Source organism: Diceros bicornis, chromosome 12 (genome assembly GCF_020826845.1).
Source record: "Diceros bicornis minor isolate mBicDic1 chromosome 12, mDicBic1.mat.cur, whole genome shotgun sequence".
NCBI classification, from domain to species: Eukaryota; Metazoa; Chordata; class Mammalia; order Perissodactyla; family Rhinocerotidae; genus Diceros; species Diceros bicornis.
The window spans coordinates 39,532,124-39,555,349 of NC_080751.1; the positions used below are offsets into that span (position 1 = coordinate 39,532,124).

Here is a 23,226-nt window from a genome sequence, read left to right on the forward strand (position 1 = left end):
TGTATAGAGTCTCCAGACATGGCTCCCAGTGGTGATGAACAAAATAAATCTGGCCCCATGATGCTGCCTGCCTTTCACGCCTTCCCTGTAACCCAATCAGCCATGCCATCATTAGGATCTTCATGAGCCCTCTAGGGTGTCTATGCTTGGATCTCAGGCTATTTCATGGATATTTTAGGATATTTGAAGTGGTCCCTGGACACTATTCAAGGCAGAGAAACTCACCAGGAGAAAATGTCACAATATGCCTGCTCATGAATGCAACTGATTGAGTACCTTTTAGCCAGTGAACTTGCCAGGCAGGTGATGAGTGGAACAGTGGGTCACGCAATAGATACAGTGTTTTATCTATGATTCAGACTTTTGTTCCTTAATCTTGCTTTTAATTGCATTCATTACAAAATACTTTGAGGATTTGTACAAAATAAGTGGGACAAAACACTGCAAATTTCAGTTTTCAGCCAGATAGAAATTATATTCTAGTTCAATATGTAGGTCCTATAATTTTACTTCATGTAAGATAAATTTAAATGTATGTAATTCCTTTGAATGATGCCCGAATATCCATTCCCTTGCAAAATCTGTACAATTAATTTTCTCAGGCTTAACTGATACCTCCTCAAGATCCATTCAATGTTTATTCAAACTCAGGATTTTAATCCCTTGAATTTCTTTTTTCTTATACATGAAAGACTGACAAACTTACTCCAGGCTAAAACAATGTCCTCCACACTAGACTAACACTTCGGAATTACGCTGCTGTTCCCAGACAGACTGAAAGAGTAACAGGTGAGGCCAAGTTTGGGAACCCACCTACCAGCCTAGTCTACCTCACTTTACAAGAAACCCCTGTCTCATTTGGGAAACAGAGACAGTCCCCTTTCTGCTTACCAATCTCAGATTTTGCAGGAAATCTCTAAGTTCCTGGATGAATTATTGAGAGAAGCTCATGGAAGCCAATGAGTGCTAATGTTTTGGAATGAAAGCTTCTGATAGTGGGAAAGTGGAAGGGCAGGAGCTAATACGCAATTTTATGAAATAGGGCTCAGTTTCACTTTGTGCATTCTCTAATCTCAAATAGACTCTTCTGCTTTTGCTAAATGATTGACTTTAAGGGATAAAATGTTTGAATTTCCAAAAGTACCCTCGATTTTTAAAATGGTAGCCCATCTTCTGTGTGGCAGGAGCTTTAGATTATCAGGAAGGAGTTTTCTTTACTCCAGGCACATTCTTGGGTCCAGGAGTTAGTCTACTATTTTATTGAGTACTTATTATTTGTCAAGCATTATTAAACATTGTCTGAGTGGAGGGAGAAATTGGAGAAGGAGGGACTAAAATGACTAAGACTTAGCTCCAAGACTTAGATCTAAGTATCTTACAATTTAGTAGGTGAATCAGTTGCATCTATATTAAGAATTTTTGTTCCCATGGAACTTCGATTAGTTTGAAGCCAATAGAGAGAATGGCCTTGTTATGTTTTAGGTGGGTAGATAGTACTTTATTTAGTATATTTAGAGATTCAACAGTTCCTGAGCATCTCAAGGATTCAGAGTCTTGCATTGACTACCACAGTGGAGAAAGAAAAGATCTTTGCTTTGAGTTGGTAGTATATAGATGTCTTTAAGAGTACTGGATTTGGAGTAAGGAGATCACTGGGTTTGAATCCTGGATCTGCAATTTAATAGCTGATGTGACTCTGGATGAGTTATTTAACTTCTCTATACCTTGGCCTTTTCATTTTATATAAAGATGATAGTAGCAACATCTCATTGAGCTGATATGAGTTAAATACACAAACGCATGTAAAAGCATTAACTTGGTGCCTGGCACATGGTAGATGATCAATGAATGTAACTTATTGCTATTATTATTACAATGATACATACCAATGAATATCATATGAAGAGCTGTATGTTTTGGAGCAATAAAACAAATAACCTCCAAGCAAATCCAAAACATGTTTTTATTACTCCCAAACTGTATTGCATAGTTTCAGGTGGGCGTTCAGATTATTCCAGGCTGTGAGTCTAAACCCATGAATTTCTTGGAATTCAGCAATTAAGATTCAAAGGTAAACAATAGATTGGGCAAGGTCTAGAGAGAAAAGGCAGTTTTTGTGGTGGGGCCTGTTTTCCACTTAGTCATTACAAATTTCCTTTGACATCTTTTAATGGGAGTGGCTCTCTTGCAAAATTCCAAGGGAAATGTTTTCTGGACAGTCTTATTTGCCTGTGGAGTAGGTCACCACCTACTTTAGAGGACCCTGCCTTAGCTTTTATTTTTCCCAGAAGTCTGATGTCTAAAACCTTACCAGGTTATTTACTTTAGTTTAGTAATCTTTTTTTCTTCCCCATTTGAAAAGCAAATATCCGTGGTGGAGGAGAGGAGAATTAAGGTCCAACACCACGCTGGCCAACCCCTACTCTTGTCCTCATTGGGTAGTGTGGCTACTAATATGCAATCCAACCCTTGAATCTAGACTGTCTTGTATGGGTCTCTGTCTCTTGTGGTTGTATCTAGTCCCCAGTATTGTTTGTAAATTCTTCCAGGGAAGGAATTACATCAAAAGATTTTGTAGAATATTGTTTAACCTTGACCCTTAATACTCCCTACCTTAAATCTTCGTAGCACAATCCAACATCAAAAGTAGGTGGATAGTAAATAGTAAATTATTGTTGTTGATTATGAACTGGTTTCCCTTCCCATAATCCTGGAGTATAACATGTTCTCTATTATTCTTTCAGAACTAGAAATTGTGGAGCAGACTGTGATTGTAGCAGAGAGTTGCAGACCTTCTGGAACCATTGCAAAGGCAACATAAGACTGCAAAATAAGAAGGAAAAAAATCCCTAAACAGTCTCAGAAACGCCTCCTTACCAACCAAGGATCTTAGATATAGAAGAATAGACGTACTAAATTTAAGGAGTCCTATTTTCCTCCCTGTTGCAAAAATTATCCAGTAAGATTTAGGTTCCCTTTGGGTGAATCTACAGCAAGGCTCACTCACAAGTTATTTCAATAGTTTGCTTGGCTCTTCAGCACTCAAGAGTCCCTGGAAATACTTGAGTAGCATGGAAAGCTGGTCTTTAGAATCTTCTAAAACAAATCCAGGGGGTTTTGATTTGCTAACTTCTAATCTAGACTAACAATAGCATTATTTCTCTGATTTTACAATCTAATTTCTTTGGCTGTTTCTGTGAGCTTAGAGTTTAGGGTGGTTGGTAAAAAATACAACACCAAAAACCAAATCATTTTTATTTCTATTTTTATTTCTCAAAGAACTGACTTTGAGAAAACATACTCAAAGTAAAGGGAAAAAATTGCTAAGGAGGCCTTTATACCTTTAAGGTGGGTTACTGAAAAAAAAGTGGGGCTTAGGGGATGGAAGTGGGGTTAAGAGAGTCAGGCCCCATCGAAATAAAAAGCAGGAGCTAGTTTTGTGTTTTGTGAGAAGGGAAATGGAAACACTGGATATGGAAGAGGGTTCCTCTAGGATACTAGGTTATCAGGATGTAAGTGCAGCATTTTCCACGAATCTGAAAATGAAATGGGTTTTTCCATTCTTGCTCAAGAAGGTTAAGTAACTGGGACCTGCCTTTGCCTCCAATAAATTAACTCAGTGAATATTTATACCTAATATGTGCACGGTACCTTATCGGGGTAAGATGGAGGAGAAGACAGTAGCAACAGGTTCAAAGACATTGAAAGGATTTGCCCAAGTATACTAGGAGGTTCCTGAGAGAACCAGGTTTTCAAAAGGCTGTAGTTGGCAGTGTGCCAATCAGCCTGTCAAACCAAAGTAAGCTAGTGATTACTCCAGGGCTAAACTCTCCAGTTAAGGCAGTGTGCCCTTCATGAGCTGTGTGAGGGCTTATCACAAGAGGCAAAATGTGAACATTTCCATAAAACCGGAGCAAAACCCTTAACTCGGGGCTTAGGAAATAAAGGAATACGCTAAAACTACGCTAAAAACACCCTTATGAAAGTTAATTAACGACATTTAAAGTTGACTTTAGAAAGGAAAAAGCTTGTTTTTCATTTTTCTACTGCAAATTACAAATAATGTAATGAAAAGAAACATTCTTGATTGAATTGTAAAGAGGATAGATCAAAATAGAGTAAAGCGGGTTGAGAGAAGAGAAAGAAAAACAAGGAGCATGGTTCGTATTTGCAGCACCTCTGGCCCCACCTCCACCCGGATCGCGGGAGATAGAGCTCCGCCCCCAGCCCCGGAGCAGGGCCCCAGGCCAGCGCTCCCACGGGATCCTTGCTCTAGCCCCGCCTCCGTCCAGCTTTGCTCCACCCCGCTCCGGTAGCTCAGCGCCTTTGTGGCGGTCAGGGAGATGTGAGGCGGGACTTCCGGCGTTTGAAAAGCTTCCGGCGGGAACCGGAAGATGCGGTCACAGACGCAGAATCCTGGGCCTTCTGACTCTCAGGGCGGGAAGGTGAGCTGAACGTTCGCCGTGGCGGTCTTCCTGCGGGCTCCGCTATTTTTGGGGCCATTTAAAAAGTTTTGAGCGCTCATTTGGGCAATAACATCCCTTTTTAAAGTGAGACGTTTCATTACATTTTACTGTCTGATGTCTGTATCTCACAACCTACATCCGGAAAACCCCTCCTAGCTGCCGCGTGTCACCTGGCGCGTCTTCGCTGTCAAATTGCAGCTCTTAGCGTATAGGGGCAAACGTGGGAAAGCCCGGGCAAACTAGATTGTTTTTACACTTCAAATTATTGGAGGTGGGGGCGGAAGCACTTTTTTCACTATCGGATCATGGCCCTGTCTGAATCAACTGCATCCCCAGCAGTGTGCCTGGCATATAGTAGGCGCTGAATAACTGTTGAGGAAGGGAATGAATGGAAACTCTCTAGGCAGCTTCCCACGAACTTCCCACACGATAGCGTGTCATTAATGTAATGTATGTGGAATGGGAAACAGGCTATTCTTGGTGTTAGGGGCTCTGGGTTCTAGTCCTTCCTCTGCCACATAGCTCTTCCCTTTGAGTAAACCGTTTCCTCGCTGGATCTCAGGCTTCTCGTTCATAAAAGAAAATAGCAAGACTGTCTGATTTCTGAGGCTCTTTCCAGCTCTAGTATTTTGTTTTTGTTATTTAGTTAGGGATCTGTGCTGACATTCTAAGTACTTCTGTTGGTACCCTCAGGGAACCTTCTTTAGGTGCCTCTTAAAAAGTTGTTCCCCCCCTGCTCTCCTTAAATTTTCTAACTGTGGTTCTTCCAGTTTTTGTGTGTGCGCCCAGGTTTTTCCGCCCCCTTCCCCCAATTTTCACTTGCCTTACTTTAGTGCCTCCTTCCTTAGTAACGTCACAGCAGCCTCCAAGTTGTTGATTTTGAGTATGCTCATGTGTCCACAGAGATAAGACAGCTTGAAAGGAGCGAAAAATCTCAAGCCACTAAAAATAGGGGTGTACTTCTGTGCCATCACTTTTTCAAGAAAGTGATAAGTGCCATGGGTAATGTTGCCTAATAGTGAGGGGTAAAAAAATGTATATTACTCTATAGGAATATACATGTTTGTGTATGTTCTTATGTTCATTTAATAGATATAGAGCAGCTATTAAGTGCTAGGCTTTGATGCAGAAGTGAATGTGGCAAGTGTGCTTCCCTCATGGTGTTTACTGCCTGAAGTAAACATAAGGAATGCAGACAATAAACAAAGATAATTATAGATTATGGTATGTAGTACTGTATAAAGGAAGTAAATAGGGTCCTAGAATAATATTAGATCTGGGAAACCCATTTTAGGCCTAAAATATTGAACTTTAAGAGATGGGAAGGAGCCAGCCTATTGATGAGCAGGGGGAATAGTGGTCCAGGCAGAGAACCTGAGGTAGGAAAGAATCATGCTTGTTACAGGGACTGAAAGAATGTTGTGACTAGGGCTGAGGAGCTATGAGTGGTAAATGTAGTTAGAAAGGTGGGTGGGAATCAGTTTTGCAGGGCATTTTAGAAGGCCGTGGTAAAAAATGTGATTTGATTCTAAGGGGAGGATGGAGTGGGAAGTCTGAGTGTTTTTAAGCATTTTCTAAATGATCTTTTGGATTGATATGTGGAGAATGGATTATAAGGGCAAGAGTAGAAGCAGGGGTGCCAGTTAAGAGGCTGTTACATCAGTCCAGGTGAGAGATGTTGGGGACTAAAGACTCACTAGAGATCGTAGAGATTTAAGATATATTTTGGGGGAAGAATTTATGTGACTTACTAATAGACTGGATGTAGGAGATGAAAGAAGAAAAGATTACAAGGTTTTGGCTGAGCAGATGAAACTATGGAGAATAATGGATATGTTCAGTTATCTAGATTGTGGGGATGTGTATACATATGTCAAAACTTATCAAATTTGTACACTTTAAACATGTACAGGTTATTGTATGTCAGTTATAACTCAATGAAGCTGTTAAAAATTTTCCAAGGTTCTGGCTTAGCAAAGAACCATCTGTCTAGGTGGATGGTGGTGCCATTTACTGAGATGGGGAAGACTAGGGTGGGAATGGGTTTTAGGACAAGGAATGGTTATCAAGAGTTCTATTGTGGATATGTTAAATTTTAGATAACAATGAGGCATCTAAATAGTTTCATAGGCAGGCATTTTATTATGTAAATCAGAATCTCTGAGGCAAGATTTGGGATAGAGATATTAGGATTGTTAATAAATAGGTGATATGGGTATTTAAAACCATGGAAATTCTCTGATACAAAGTAAGGGAGCATGGGAGGTATGGAGATGGAGAAACAGTCCCCAATAACATTGGTCTTTAACTGGAATATGCATACCCCTGGGAGTATACTTGGCATAGATAGTTTATAAGAAATAATTTCTAGCTCCTCAGCTTCTGTATATACTCTTTCTAAAACTGATCTGTCTGAAATTGGCCTATGTGTTCATGCATATTCTCCTTTCTCACCTCCCTTTTCGAATTCATATTTTTTTCTAATTGTCAGAAGACAAGTTTACATCTTACTCATCTTTCCATGGTAACATTGCTTCCAGGGTGTCTAATAAGGGGGCAATTGGAAATATTTGTTTCAGGGAACCTTTCTTTAATGGTTAATCAAAATATAAGCCTGCCAACGTAGCGGTTAAGTGCGCGTGCTCCGCTGCTGGTGGCCCGGGTTCGGATCCCGAGTGCGCACCGACGCACCGCTTCTCCAGCCATGCTGTGGCGGCGTCCCACATAAAGTGGAGGAAGATGGGCACGGATGTTAGCCCAGGGCCAGGCTTCCTCAGCAAAAAGAGGAGGATTGGCATGGATGTTAGCTCAGGGCTGATCTTCCTCACAAAAAAAAAAAAAAAGCCTGCCAAGTGTTTGTCTATCCCTATTTTAAACTCATTTCTGTTAAGGCTGAAGTGTGGCATTAGAATTGGTACGTGGTGGTCTGTGGGAATCTTCTATTTCAGGTACATTGTTGAATGGGGTGGTGAGAGTGGTTGTAAGATGATCTGGTTGGGTGTTTGATGGGGAGCTTAGCACCTTCAGATTTTTACTCTTGGGCTGGTCAGATTCTCCAGAGAAGAGCCATCCCATTCTCCCTAGAGGGTAAGGATATGACTGGCAGCTTTTTGGGAGCTTAATGGAAGAAGAGGACTGGGAGTCTCTGCATTTAGCGTTTAGTCTGTATGGTTCACGTGCCCACAACTGTACTTGGTGTCCTCTAGTTTAGGGATTCTGTTTTACCTTCTCCAGATAATAAACTTCCAGACTTTTTCCAGGGGCAGTTGCCTAATAGCATGAAGTGGAGTAGGGCACCTGGAGATATTCTTTTGTCTCAGACAGTTTACACCCAGCGCTTACTCCTTTCACCCTTAGTTTCAAGGTATTAGGTATTGCTTCCTCTGATTTTTTTTTTTTTTTTTGGTGAGGAAGATTAGCCCTGAGCTAACATCTGTTACCAATCCTGCTCTTTTTGCTGAGGAAGATTGGCCCTGGGCTAACATCCGTGCCCATCTTCCTCTACCTTATACGGGACGCCGCCACAGCATGGCTTTACAAGCAGTGTGTCGGTGCGTGCCTGAGATTCGAACCTGCGAACCCGGGGCTGTTGCAGTGGAGCGCGTGTACTTAACCGCTATGCCGCCAGGCTGGCACCTTCCTGTGATTTTTTTTGAAGATAACTGCAGAGTAAATTGGTTCTGAAATTCTCCCACTGCTGGTTTGCGATTTAATTTTTATGTAGTGAAATCTGTTCATCTTTTTGGCTTTCGGAATTTTGAGTCATGCCTAGGAAAACCTCTATTTCCCCACCTCCACTCAAAATTATGAAAATAGTCTTCTTTATTTTTTTAGTACTTTTGTAGTTTTATTTTGTATGTTTTAAATCATTAGTCAATGTGGAATATATTTTCATGGCATAGAGGTAGAAATTAAACACTTGTTTTCCTCCACAGGGATAGCTGGTTGTCCTAATACCACTTATTGAATAATCCATTTCTGCCTTGGTTTGAATGCCACCCCATCATACACTAACTTCTTCTGTTTTTGTTTTATTGTGGTAAAGTACATATAACACAGAAATCGTAAGTTACCTGTTCCTTTATGATCAGTATCTAGAAGCGTTTATTTGAGGGAAGATGACCTGTATAACATAAAATCCCAAAAAAGAGGGTGAAAGAGAAGGCAGAAGATTATCCTGTCTACTTCGCGGAGACTGTTTTCCTTTTGTTCTCCTGGGTCCTTCTGGCTGTTCTCTGCCCAGTGGTTCTACACTTACTGGACTGAGTTAACCTATAGCTGCTAGGAGAACATGCTCCCTTTTGTGACAGCCCCTTTGGTATTTCTATGTGGCATTCCTTCTTCCTCCAAGTACAGGTTAGAACCAGAGGCATTATAACATATGACTGGTTTAGGAACTTGTTTAAAGGGTTCCAAATATGTCAGAATCTAATCTGGTTTTTATGGTTTGACATGTATTCTTTAGGTAATAAAACTTATCGGCTAAAGTAAATTTGTTTACTTCCTGTATTATTTGGTGTTTCTGGTTATTTGTCTTAATTATTTTTAGAGCTGGGCCTTTAAATTTGATAAATCTTTTCTTGTGGCATTATTGCTTTATTTAAATATTGTGAACTTTTATTATAAGGGAATGGATTATCTTGTTTTAGGAATAAGCTGGCTGCTTATTCAGTCAATCAGCATCACTGATTTGACTGTCAACTTTGTAGAGAGGCCTCTACTTTATACTGTTAAGAAGACAGAGAAGAGGGAAAATATTTCTTATCTTTGATGTATAATTTAATAAAGGACTTTATAATTTTGTCTGATAAACCATCAAATAACATTTGCAGTATACTCAACCCTATAATTCTAAAAAAACTTAAGAATCGTCACCCTATAGAAGCTTATGTTTTTCTAAAAATGGTCCACACTCATCAGGCTTTTGAAACTGTTGGAAAGCTGTTAGCTGCTCTTATAATTGGCAGCCACATAGACGTGGAAACCAGTGTTTGGGCTTGTGAATGATCCTCATTTTTTTCCCTATGGCATTTTCTAGTAGCAAAGCTGTTGGAGTGTTAGTTTTGAATGGCACATCATTTTGTAGACAAAATAAGTGATCAGTCATTCAAGTGATTGAAGTCATGCTGATTTCATATTCTATTTCTTCCAGATGTCATCACTGCCAAGAAGAGCAAAAGTAAAGGTCCAGACTGCAGTATCTAAAGACGAGTTTTCTTTCTTCTCTGAGTTGTAAGCATATTGGTTTTATATGGGGGTGGGAGAATGATGTATATTTTAAGGAGTAATGCATTCTGTCACTAACTTCTTAAGTCATTTGGGTTGAAGAAGGCTGTGTTTTTTTTCATTCATTCATGCAAGAAATATTTATTGAACTCATGCTGTGTCCCAGGCTCTTTCTAGGTGTTGGTGAACTGTTGAACAAGGAGAGAGAAAGTAACCAACTAAATATATAACGTAATGTTTATACTAGAAGATAAGCTCTATGAGAGCAGGGAGGTTTTTATATTGCTTTAGCAGAGAGTTTCTCAACCTTAGCACTATTGACTGGATAATTCTTTGCTGTGGGAACTGTCCTTTGCATTGTAGGATGTTTAGCAGCATCCCTGGTCTCTACCCACTAGATGCTGATAGCACCCCCTCCCTCCAGTTGTGACAATCAAAAATGTCTCCAGATGTTACCAGAGGCCCCCTGTGGGGGCAAAATTGTCCTCCATTGAAAACTTCTGCTTTAGAGTACCGAAGTAGGTGCCCTGAAGATATTTGTTAACTAAATGACTAATTAACGTTAGGCAGTAATAAGTACTATAAAGAAACATAAAGCAGAGAAAGGAATAGAGAGCAAAGTAGTTCTAGTGGGGGGACATCTTGGATACAGTAATCAAGAAAGTCCTTTGGGAAGAAGTGGCAAGAGATCTAAATGAGATTTGGGAGTGCAACTTGCAAAGATCTGGGGGATGAATGTTCCAGGTAGAGGGAGCAGCAAGTGCAAAGACCCTGAGGCAAGAATGAGCTTGGTGTGTTCAGGGAATAGCAAGAGCAGAGTCACCGAAGCAGAGAGTGATTGGAAGGGAGATTGGAATGCATAGGATCTCATAGGCTATGACAGGGTGTTGGGGTTTTATTTGAAGTGGGTTGGGAAGCCACTGGAGGGCTTTGGGCAGGGATGTGACATGATCTGGTTTACATTTGTAAAAGATCATGCAGTTTCTTGTTGGAGAACAGACTATGATAGGGGAAGGAGTAAGAATGGAAGCAGGAGGATTGGATAAGAAGATTATTGTAGAAGCCTAGGGTCCTAGAAATGAAAGTGGTGAGAGATGGTCTAATTTGGGATGTATTTTGAAGATAGAGTAGACGGGATACGATGATGGATTAGGGATACGATGATGGATTAGGGATCCATTAGGATTTGGGGTGTGAAGGAAAGATAGGAATTTGGGGAAGACTGGAAGAGGATCAGGTTTGAGGGTGATGAAATCAGTCCTGTTTTGGACTTGGTAAGTTTGAGATGATTGCTAGATATCCAATGAAACTGGATATACCAGTCGAGCTCAGGTCAAGTGGGAGATATAAAATGGAGATTCCTCTGTATTCAGCTAGGGGATGAGATAAGGTCATCTAGTAGGAGAGTGTAAAGAGAAGAAAAGAGGGCTGAGGACTAAGTCTTGGAGGATCCCAACATTGAAAGGTTGGGGAGGAGGAGGGGTAAGCAAAGGGACTAAGGAGGAGCTGCCAGGGAGGTAGGAGGAAAACCAGGGGAGTTGTGTTCCTGGAAGGTGTGAAAGACGTGCTCTAAGGAGTGGGTGCCACATGCTGCTGAGAGGTCAAGTATGCTTAGGAATGAGAGCTGACTAGCTGTCTTAGAACTGCCTCATGTATAATCAAATAATACCTATACTGTGTTTTTGTTCATAGTAACTGAAAGCACTTTTGTATGTGTCCTGTAATCTTTGCAGTATTCCTTTGTGAAATAACGTTAGTGCTCCTGCTTGACTGATGATGAGACTGAGGTGGAAAGAAGTCATTCTGTTCAGTTTGGTGACAGTATGAGGAGTGGAACCCTGGTTTTCTGATTCCTTGGTTTTCTAATTCTTGTTCCTTTCAGTTCCACTGCTATTGTGTTATGTTAGTTTAATGATTTTCTGTTTGTTTTTTGCCTACTCTTTGGCTTTAGTTAGCATGGACCTCTGAAGAGTTCCCACTTGGAGACTATCAGTGGCTTAACCTATCTTAATTATGCTCTCTTAGAGCATAGTTTAGCTAAGAAGTCATCCAATCAGGTCTTTGCCTCCAGGGAGAACTTAAACCATTCAGAAAGCCAGTCATCCCTATTCACTAGTCTAGTGAAGGAAGTGGTTGTCCTTCCCACGGATACTGACCTTTGACATCAGGGGTAGAAACGGAATCATCTGGGTTGGCGGGAGTGTGATGTTCCTTTACCAGAGTTCATGTGGCTGCTTTTTCTCTGCTGTTGCTGTGAGTTTGATTCTTGGGTTGTTAGAAAAGTACGGTAGCTGCACCTTATCCAGTCTATTCAGGAAACAAATCCATTCTGTGAAAGGAAAAAAGGGTTAATTAAAGCAGTTGGAAGAGTCTTGGTGCTGACTTTTTATGTAGTTTTGGGTATTTCCTAGAGCCGTTTCCCACTCCTTACATTGCTTTGAATAACTTAATACAATTTCAATGAATTTGGTTAGCACTTAGGAAATTATTTAAGTGCTTTTCACTGTTAAAATGGAAAACCTCACAATGACTATGGTGTGACATGACCCAGTAAATTACTTAAGGTGATAAATGATTTCCTATGTCTTGAGTGTATGTGTGTCTGTATTTGTTGGTTTGGTGAGAGGAGAATGGAGTGATTTACAGCTTATCAGGGGGGATTTTTACATTGGTCCTGGATCATCTATCTTGTTTCAATTCTTAGCCACATCTCTTCATAGCCTGTACTCACATCACTTCATTTTATATTAAACATCTCCTACTTTATTTTTGCTTTCAAGAAGCATATGTCTCTTTTTTGCCTTGAACATTTGGCTTTATTTTTCCTGGGAATTTTTCTGTCAATTTACTCCTAGATCATCTGCCTCTGAAGAAGATGACAAGGAAGATAGTGCCTGGGAGCCCCAAAAGAAAGTCCCCAGAAGCCGTAAGCAACCTGTTCTCAAGGAATCCAAACCCAAGAGGGTGCCACGGGTGAAGAAGAACGTGCTACAGATCACTGATGGCTCAGAAGGCATGGCTGTTAAGGAGGAGCTGGTAGGTGCTTTAGCTGGATAGAGGGAGCACTGTAGTGCCTTCCTAATTGGCAATGCTACTTTCACAGAGTAGGACAAAGGAGGTAAATGACAAAAACTGCAGGGCAGTGGTGTCCTCTCTCATGGGTCTTAATAGTATTTACCATCAGATCCACTGTTGGATGAGAAGGAATATTTATGATCTGGCATATATGTATTTCTTGCCAAAGGCAAACACTGTATCTATGCCAATCTGGGTTAAAAAAACCAACAACAATAAATTATAGGCTATTTTGCATTACAAAAATAATTATGCATTTCCAAAATCATTCACTGTGATATTCCTTTAAATAACAGCTTCCTTAGTACATTTAAAATAATACTCTTTTAATGTGCACTAGATGTTTGACTTTCCAGGGACACATTTATTGTGCATAGTAGGGGACATTGCATTGTACCTTACTGTGCCCTTGGATAGGGCTTTTGAATCAATCTTTTCTCCTATCACCCAGGACCTCTGTTTCTTCTTTTCGTTGAATGCACTTTTAGTGGGTGGGTGGGCTTTACCTACAGCTGAGAAAGTATTGACTTCTGTCATCTTGTTGGCAGAATTTGAAGGTTTTTCATAAACCATGGCATAGCTGTGCTTAAAAGTAGCTTGATTGTCTAACCTAGGAAATATCTCTTGGTTCGGTGGTTTTTATTTTGGTGAGAAGATTGGACTTGAGCTAACATCTGTTGCCAATCTTCCTCTTTTTGCTTGAGAAAGATTGTCCCTGAGCTAACATCTGTGCCAGTCTTCCTCTGTTTTGTATATGGGACACTGCCACAGCATGGGTTGATGAGTGGCGTGTATGTCCGTGCCTGGGATCCGAACCTGTTAACCCCGGGCCGCCGAAGTGGAGTGCGCAAACTTAACTGCTACACCACCGGGCTGGCACCAGTGGTTTTTTGTATTGGAATCACAAACTCTTTGAGAATCCAATAAAAGTTATGAACCCCACTTCAGTAAAATGAGTAAAATGTACACATGCCTATCCTCTAAGTTTTAAAGTATAGTTCAAGAGTGTACAGCTTAAGAACCCTTGTCACGGTAACTTCTTGATCCTTCAAGTGATGCTTGGTATCTGTATATTTTTATTTATTTATTTATTTATTTATTTATTTATTATTTTTTTTGTGAGGAGATCAGCCCTGAGCTAACATCTGCCAATCCTCCTCCTTTTTTGCTGAAGGAGACGGCCCTGGGCTAACATCGGTGCCTATCTTCCTCCACTTTATATGGGACGCCGCCACAGCATGGCCTACCAAGCAGTGCGTCGGTGCGCGCCCGGGATCCGAACCAGCGAACCCCGGGCCGCCGCAGCGGAGCGCGCGCACTTAACCGCTTGCGCCACCGGGCCAGCCCCGGTATCTGTATATTTTTTAAAGGGAAAAAGAGAATTTCTTTCAGAATTGCCAAAATTCACATGATTTATAGTTCATTGAAAGCACATGGAGCATATTAGAATATTTCATTTCATTAGGTTTGACAGTTTGCTCTGCTGTAACCAAAATGAACGTAAGAGTTAAAACCCCTGTTTTGGGTAGAACTAGAATTGGCAGCCTCCTAATAATTTAAAAATCCATTTTTAGCAAACATTACAGACAAAATTCATCATTATTCAGTCTCTTCCTCTCCATGTTGATGGCATTTACCACCCCACTGGCCACTCCTCTTCATTCATTAAAGTCTTTAGCTCCTGCTGCATATCTTCCTCTTCTGTCATCATTCTTAGTGATTTCCCTCTTCACTTGGATGAGCCATCTAATACTCTGTCTTCTAGGTTCTTTGACCTCCTCATCTTCAGTGACTTTTTCTTCTTCTCTGCCTTCACCTCTCCTCTCATGATCTCAATCTGAATCTTGTCATCACCAGAAACTGTGCTACCGCTGACATTTCTTTTTCAGCCATCCCACTTTTGTACCACCGTCTTGCCATTTCCTGTTCTTCCAGCTCACTTGGTCGGGTATCCTCACTGCCACAATTTTGCAACCTTGTCACAACATCTCATCAGTAGTTCTCAACCTGGGGAACTTGAAAAAATGTCAGTGCCTGGACCCCTTTTCCAGACCAATTAAATCTGGAAAGAATTCTGGGGTGGGCCTGAGCATCAGTGGTATTATTTTCTTAAAGCTCCTCGGGATTTTTATGGACTGCCAGGGTTGAGAACCAGTACCTAATCCTTTGACTGTAGTGCTCTATCACTGGCAGTCAGCCCTTTTCTCTTCCTACCTTAGGTAGCCTAGATTATGTAATCTGTGATTTAAATCACTTTTTATTAAATAGTCTCACCATTTTTGCCCTTCTTTCCTTCAATAATCCATGGTTGATCAGACCCTGATACTGAGTGAGCCATAGCCTCTCCTCTGCCTGCACTGAGCAGCTGACTGTTGCTGGAAACAGTCTTAGCAATGACTTAATTTGTTTTCTTTTAGATTCAAAATCTCGGACCTCAAGATTGCATCAGAAATACCTGGTAGATTCATCATTTTCTCCAGCAAGTTTATTTTTCCACTTTTTCTTTTTTCTTAAACTTCCTAAATTCCTTTCTCTTCTCTCACTCTCAGCTGATGATATTGCCTTTCATGTATTTGAGAATATAGGAAGTTTCTCATTTTCTCATGAACAAGCCACCTATATTTGCATTCATCTTCTTCTGTCCAATTACAGTGGAGGAAATGTCATTCCTCCTATCAAGGATCAGTCCCACTGCTTGGGCTTTGGATCCCATCCCCTTTTGTCTTCTCAAGGTCTCTGCTCCTTCAATCAGCCCCTTTCTTCTCTCTTGTTGACTTTTCTCCGATTGGCTCAGTTGCTTCAGAGTATAAAAATGCTCTTTTGCATCTAATTTTTAAGAATCCTCCCCTTGACACCAAATCCCTCTCCAGTTATCTGTCAAGCTCACATAATACAACACCAGGCAACGCCAAGCCAGTTAACTAATCTGACTGGTAAAGATACAATGAGCCACTTTTTGATTTAGACAGTTTGCTCCTTTCAGAGATAGCAGAAAGAAGAATGGTCCAATTCTTCTTGGAGTCTTGGGCTACGTAATAACCATTTGGAGAGTTAAGAGTGATTAAAAAATACCCTTGAGGGCAAAAGCAAATGAACTTTGATTATTCAGTGTGTCAAAGATTCAGGTTAGATATAAGGAGGAAAAATATTGTCATGGAGGCTTATTAAACTTGAATATGTACCTGAGGGAGGCTATGGAATTTTAGAAGCTTCAGAAAGTGGAGAGATATTTCTATATGTTTTCGATAGGTTAGATCCGCATTTCTCGACATTTTTGGTCTTTGGACCCCTTTACACTCTTAAAACTTATCAAGGACCCAAGGAGCTTTTGCTTATGTGGGTTATATCTATTGATATTTACCATATTAGAAATTAAAAAAGAGAAATTAAAAAATATTGATGAATTTTAAAATAATAATAAACCTATTATATGTTAATCCAAATAACACTTTTTAATGAAAAACAAGTACATATTTTCCCAAATAACAACAACAAAATTAGAAGAATGACATTGTTTTACATTTTTGCAAATGTATTTAGTGTCAGACTTACTAGAAGATAACTGAAATATATAAAGAAAATCAAGCCTCCACACAAATATATATTTGGAAAAAGGAGTGATGTTTTAATAGCCTTTTCAGATAATTGTGGGTATTCTTATTTGATACTATACCAAAACTCAGTAAGTGGTAGTTCCTTAAAGGTTTGTTTCATTGTGGAATCTGGAACTATGCTAATGAACTTCTTATACTCTATTACATTAAAATCCATTGGTCTGTGTTATTTGAATGGATCTTATACCTATGCGTGATTTTGTAACATTATGTATTGGTCATTTGGAAAATATTGGTTCACTGATTTATACAGATTTCCCAGACGTTAGCACCTTTCATTATACGATGTCAAAAAAGTCACATTTGTTACTATAACCACCAATTTCATCACAATGTTGGGAAGCTGGCATGTTCACAATGGATACAGATTTTCTAAAATTCTAATTTTCACTTTAAAGCCGACTTTTATTATTATTTAAAGCCTGTCACAATGTCAGGTCTTTCCTTGAAGTGACAGTCTCAGTTCATTTATAAGAAAATGTCTGCCAGGTACCCATGTCTGAATAACCACAGTTTGTCAGTCATTCTTTCAAGTAAAAATGCTGTTTCATGGAAAAAGAAACTAGTTGGGCTCACATCTGAAACTGTTGCATGGGTGCTTTTCCTCGAGACAACCACTGCACATCCGTACGTGTTGGCAGGCAGAGAAGTGCTTTCTTTGTACTAACCATTTCAGCACTGAGTATTAAAAATTTGTGTTTTTAAGGACTGAAATTTTAAAAATTAATACTTTTTGGTGCTTCATTCTTGAGTGAAGCTGACATTGTTTTATTGCAAGTGTGTGGCGGTGAGGGGAACAGGGATTGCTAGTACAGCTTGGTGCCACTGCCTTGGTTTTTGCTACCATTGCTCTTGCTCCATCAGTGAAATGTCAACACAGTGGAAAAGGTAGATAGTGTCTTAGCATTATTATCAATATAGTTTTGACCTTGCAGACCCCGCCCCCCCGGAAGGGTCTCAGGGTCCCCCAGGGATCTGTGAACAGTACTGAGAAACACTAGATAAATCTTCCCTGAAGATTGCAGAGGAGATACCTTTAAGTGTCTAATATATGATTGTTGGCTTTTCTTTTTTTCCTCTTACTTTAAGCCTCCCACTTTTAGTCATTTTATTTTTTCTTCATTTCTTTGTCTATTTCCTTTTTCTTCTCCTAGAAGGTGGTCTAGGTGTGGAAGTGGTGCTAATGATGGTGCTATTAGCAGATATTTGAGTGTTTACCAATAGGTGGGCATTGTGCTCAGCACTTCACTGTGTGATCATGCTTAGTCCTCACAACCACCCCTTGCGGCAGATGCTGTTATTATCCTGATTTTATAGAAGAGAAAGCCAAGCCAAGAGATGTGATGTGACTTGTTCATGGATCACAGATAGTAAGTGATGGGACTGGGTTTTTAAGTCAGAAACATGATTTTGTCATTATTTTGGGAACTGGTAGATCCCTCATGGGTGCTTTCTCATCAGCCATGCTCATAAGAGTAGTGTATAAAACCAGAGTGCTGGTTTAATAATTAATAGTTTGATATAATCAAGAACTTGAAGTTATTATGACTAGCCCTATCTTTCCTCAGAGGCTGAAGTAAATAGGGAATTAAATAATAATCAGAAATTTACTTGATGAGCATGGACTCAGAATGGGAGAATTAGATAATTCCATTCATTTAGGTTCACTGAATGCCTGCTGTGGTATAGACACTATGCTTGTCACAATGTCAATCGAATGTTTCAATTGCATGAATCTAAGATAGTCTTGATGTATCCATCTCACAGGAGGGCTGTCTTACCCTTGGGACCAAAATACTCAGAATTTGTTTGTTAAACTTTTCTCTTTCTTGTACATTACTTAGAAGAATGTTGGTCATATTTGGTTTTTGCATTGCTCCTTTTTCTGCTCCTCTATGGCTAAAAACCCTCTGTATGATTGACACATTCTTTAGCGCTATGTCAGTTCCTTGGATCAGGTTATTATCACCTCTTATGGACCTGGGAGTCATTTTGTTTTTATATTTCTGTTCTTATCCATTATGTTTCAGCTAAAAAGGTAATACAGATCTATTTAATGTACGTCATTTCCAGGTTCAGGTGTCAGTGGGTGGGCATTAGGATGGAGGGTGCTCTTTATTATAGTTCTCAGTATTTTCAGTAGTCAGTAATTCTGGAAAAACATTTGATAGGAGAGATAATTGAATTTTGACTGAAATTCAGTTTGGGAGTTGTTCTTTTGTTCGTGTTTGTGCCATCTGCATCATTTAGGTAACGGAAAACAGGCTAGCTTGTGAAATTGTAAACTCCATCTGGTCAGGGTCTGTATTTTATTTACCACTCTAATGCCAAAATGAGTGCCAGGTCTTGTTCCTTCACACCTGAGCTGTCGCTTGGGTGTGGGGGGTGCAGAGAGTAGCCCCTAGACACCTGTGTGGACTGCTGTGCAGACCCTACTAAAGAAAAATACTTGACACTACCCTGCTGTTGTGCTGTGTTTTCTGTCCTCTTTCTGGCTGCATAAATTGGTGGCAGGTGTAGCCTGTTGAGTTTTATGAGGATGTGAGTGTTACTCTTTTCCTCCTAAATGGTTCACATTTGATTGCAAGTTTTAAATCTTGGTTTTTCTGGCGTGTGTAGACCTATTCTTTACTCTTTTTTAAAATTAAACTTTTTATTTCTAGATAATTGTAGTCACATGCAGTTGTAAAAAAATAACACAGAGAGATTCATGTACCCTTTATCCAATTTCCCCCAGTGGTAACATCTTGCAACACTGTAGTAAAATATCACAACCAGGATATTGACATTGATAAAATCCTCTGACCTTATTTAGATTTCTCCAGTTTTATTTGTATTCATTTATATGTGTGTGTGTATGTGTATGTTTAGTTCTGTGCAATTTTATCACATGTGCAGGTTTGCATATCCACCACACAGATCCTTGTGGTTGTATCACCACGAGGATTCCTAGTGTTGCCCTTTTATAGCCACATCCACCTCCCTCCTGTCTTCCCCTCCCCACCATCTCTCACCCCTAGCAACCACTAATTTGTTCAGGAATGTTATATAAATATAACTATTTACAGTCATGCACCACATAACGACATTTTGGTCAACAGTGGACCACATATACAACGGTGGTCCCATAAGATTAGTACCATATAGCCTAGGTGTGTGGTAGGCCACACCATCTAGGTTTGTGTAAGTACAGTCTATGGTGTTCGTACAATGACGAAATCACCTAACACTGCATTTCTCAGAACGTATCCCCGTTGTTAAGCAAGACATGACTATAGTATGTAACTTTTTTTTTTTCTGGTGAGGAAGATGGGTCCTGAGCTAACATCTGTTGCCAATCTTCTTCTTTTTGCTTGAGGAAGATTGTCCCTGAGCTAACATCTGTGCCAATCATCCTCTGTTTTTGTATCTGGGATGCTGCCACAGCATGGCTTGATGAGCAGTGTGTAGGTCTACACCCAGGATCTGAACCTGTGAACCCTGGACCACCAAAGTGGAGTGCACAAACTTACCCACTATATCACTGGGCTGGCCTCATGTGACTTTTTGAGATTGGCTTTTTCCTCCCCAATCAATATAATTTCCTTGAGATTCTTCCAAGTTATTTTGTGTATCAATAATTTGTTCCTTTTTGTTGCTGAGTAATATTCCAGAGCAGTTGGTTTTTATCTTCTAATTCTCATATGTTCTCTTTATTTGTGGTTTGATAGAATAGCTCTGTGGCTATTGCTGATGTTGATTTGGAAGACAGAAAAAATAAATTGGATACTGTGCAGACTCTGAAAACAGCAAAGACAAAACGGAAGAATTCAGCTCAGTCACCTTCAGCTCAGAGGACCAAAAAGCTGAAAGTCGATGAAGAAACCAACAAAGCCAGCAACTCAGAGAGTGGGAGTAACAGCACAGAGACACCGTCTACAAGCACCATGTGGGAAGGTGCATGCAAGAAGGAAGAGAATGAAGATGACGTTACAACTGATCCGTTCCCTTTAAAGAGAGTGAAGACCGAAGCATGTCCTCAGGGGCAGCCTGTCAGGTTTCCGGCAAATGCCAACGATATTAAAGAGGAGGTGGAAATGAACTGGGACATAGTACAGGTATGTGCAGCCTTTTTCTATCACTTTAGTTTGTTTGATTTCCTTTCTTTTTGACTAGGATCAGGGTGGCACTGGCTAAAGGAAAGATTGGGAGTTTTCAATTCTCTTTTCCGTCTTGCCAGTGATTTATGAAGGCTTTGGCCACTGGTTCCTTTCCTGGGTGCACTGTTTTGTATTATAGCTGATCATCTTCAGTCCTTCAGCTAAGAGCTGTGACCTCAGGCAAGGTAGGTCTCTGTCTGCCGTGGTGTTTTAGTGAACATGCGCTGTATAGACAGATTGCACCAACAGATTGGGCCCTCGTAGTTCATTGTTAAGTTTTTGCTTTGAACTTGGACTTTATTTCCTCATAAAAGCAGTGCAGGTGATTAGGTCATTGGTCATTAGTACATCCATTTAACTCTTAGTGTAATGTTGTAATATACGATGAATAAGGCCTAGCAGTTTCTTAAAAGGAAAATTCGATACGAATTCCAACTTGAGATGCCATAATTATATCTCTTACTACAGGGGAAATCAGATTCCTCCCAGTTTCTTTGGCTGGTTTTGGGGATGGTAGAGAAGACCTGAAGAGTGACTCTTAAACAGTGATTCTCAACCTTTTGTCTGCCCCAGCACACTCTGGGAACATTTCAAAAGTAGTTCCAGCCATGCCCCTCAGGACCACCCTCCCTGTTGTCTTTCCTATGGTCATTCTGATGTGTTCTCCTTCTGCTGTGAATTGCTTCTCTAGAGCCCAGGGCCTCTGCTGGATCCTAATACTACTTCTCAGTCTGGGACTGTCATGTGTTATCTTTTTCTTCAGAAGAACTTTTTTTTTTAATCCATGCTGCCTTTTCTTTCTGTTACCTATTAGTAGAATATCACCAGGAATTTTTAATTATGATTTTTCTTCTCTCTGGCCCACTAAGGAATAGAATGTTGCCTCATAGCTTTCCTCTCATTATTGTTCCTAAACAGTCCAAAGTTTCTTGGAGAAACAGAGTATAATTAGGCTCCTTTCTATGCCTTCTTTTTTTAATTCATTTAGGCCTACAAGGAAGTGTTTTAAAAGGGTGCTTCACGGACCACCTCCATCAGATTCACTCTGAAGTCTTTCTTAAAATGCAGCATCCGTGGTTCCAGTCCAGACCTGCAGGGGCAGGTGGACATGTGCTGCTTCTCTTTCCTTTCCCTTTCCTAACACTTTAAAGCTTCTCTCTGTCATTGACATAGATCCACCCCTAGCTGTTGACAGTGAGCAGGAGGGAGGGAGGAAGGTTTCAAAGACCACAAAGTCTCTTGAATTGTATTAATAAGTTATTCAAAGTTAAGTCAAGGGCTACTTATTCTATGATACTTTGCTGCACACCCTTGTCTCCTAATCTATCTAATAGAGAAAGGTGAAAATGGCCCTGCCTTAGCAGATTGTCTCTTGGTCACAAGTAATAGAAACCTACTTCAAATGAGCTTAAGCAGAAAAGAGTTTATTACCAAGGACACAGGGACCTTTGAAAGAATGCAAGGGACAGATGTGATCAAGTCTCCCAAAGGCCTTGAACTAGAAATTGGAAAACTGTGAGGACATGAGGAAGACACTCGCTCAGTTTTCTCTCTTTCCGGGATCTCGTGATCACCCATTTCTGCTGCTTCTCTGTTTCTCCGAGTTGTTATTTTCTCTTGGCAGACCAGATTTCTCTGCTTCTTTACAGAGGGCGGAAAATGACAACTCCCCGATTCATTAGCCATTGGTTTTAGCCTGTGAGGAGGGAAAAGTGTATGGTGAAAGACAGGTGCCCAGCTGCCAGAGTGTGAGTGGCAGAAGAAGAGCAGAGAAGAGTAAAAGCTTGATTTAGCAGCAGTGTCCAGGGTTGTGTTGTTGGAATATCAAATGGGAGCAAGTTATCTCATTTTAAGGTCCTGGAACTATTTTATTGTCTTTGGTATATTATTTGGGTAATATGGGTATAGTTGTCTTTCCTTTCCATTCCAAACAGTATTTTTTCTCCTCCTCCTTATTGGAAGTGGTTTTTGACAGCTGAAACAAGCCTATTCTCAGAATCTGGCACTCCTTGCTTGTGAGTTGGGAAAAGTGATTGCTCCTGCTGCCACCTTCACACCCTGGTGGCAACTGGTAAGCTCAGCATTTTCTGGATGGGTTTAAGGAAATTGCCAAGGAAACTTTAGGTATGATTTACATGTTTGGGTTTTTAAAAATTTAACCAGATGCAGTCATCCTTGTCTAACCTGAAATTAACTTCTACAGACAGTTCTTGTGGTATATGTGGATTTCCTTTCCTATACTTTTTTATTCCGCCATAAATAGGAGAAACTTTGTGGGAGAGAAGATAATTTTATCTTAACACCACATTCCTGCTTCCAAACATGGTTGAGAACAGTGGCAGGTGTTGGGGGAAAGGGAACTGAGAAGAGCAAGAGTCAGCAATGCCAAGTCAGACAATAGGAAGGTTCTTGAACATTTGGATGGGGACCAGACTCAATGACATGCCTATAATATGCATGTTATCTGTCACAAAACAAAACGTCTGTCCAAGCCCTTTGGGGAAATCCTGAAAAGTACCTAGTTACTAAGGAATGGTCAATGAAAGCTAATTGTATAGAAATTATTAATTATTACTAATTGAATATGTGGGAAATGTCATTTATATTTCCTTCATTTTGCATGCTATTCCCTGTGGACCCTGCCCACCACAACACCTTGATTCTGTTTTTTTCCTTTCAAGGTGTGTTTCTTAACTCTGAAAAGTC

The 23,226-nt window shown here is 40.2% G+C and overlaps 1 protein-coding gene across 3 annotated transcripts in view; it reads left to right on the plus strand.

Moving 5' to 3' along the window:
- Positions 1 to 4,393: 4,393 nt before the first annotated feature.
- Positions 4,394 to 23,226, plus strand: part of SRBD1 (S1 RNA binding domain 1) — a 214,165-nt gene continuing 195,332 nt past the window's right edge. For 2 of the 3 annotated variants that reach the window (XM_058551313.1, XM_058551314.1), the window contains exons 1-4: positions 4,394 to 4,445; positions 9,619 to 9,698; positions 12,548 to 12,728; positions 20,092 to 20,478. In XM_058551313.1, the coding sequence (XP_058407296.1) occupies positions 4,395 to 4,445; positions 9,619 to 9,698; positions 12,548 to 12,728; positions 20,092 to 20,478 (699 nt within the window). In that variant the 5' untranslated portion in view covers position 4,394. Of the gene's footprint in view, positions 4,446 to 4,471; positions 4,583 to 9,618; positions 9,699 to 12,547; positions 12,729 to 20,091; positions 20,479 to 23,226 lie in introns of those variants that run through there. The other variant, XM_058551315.1, reaches the window with a different exon arrangement.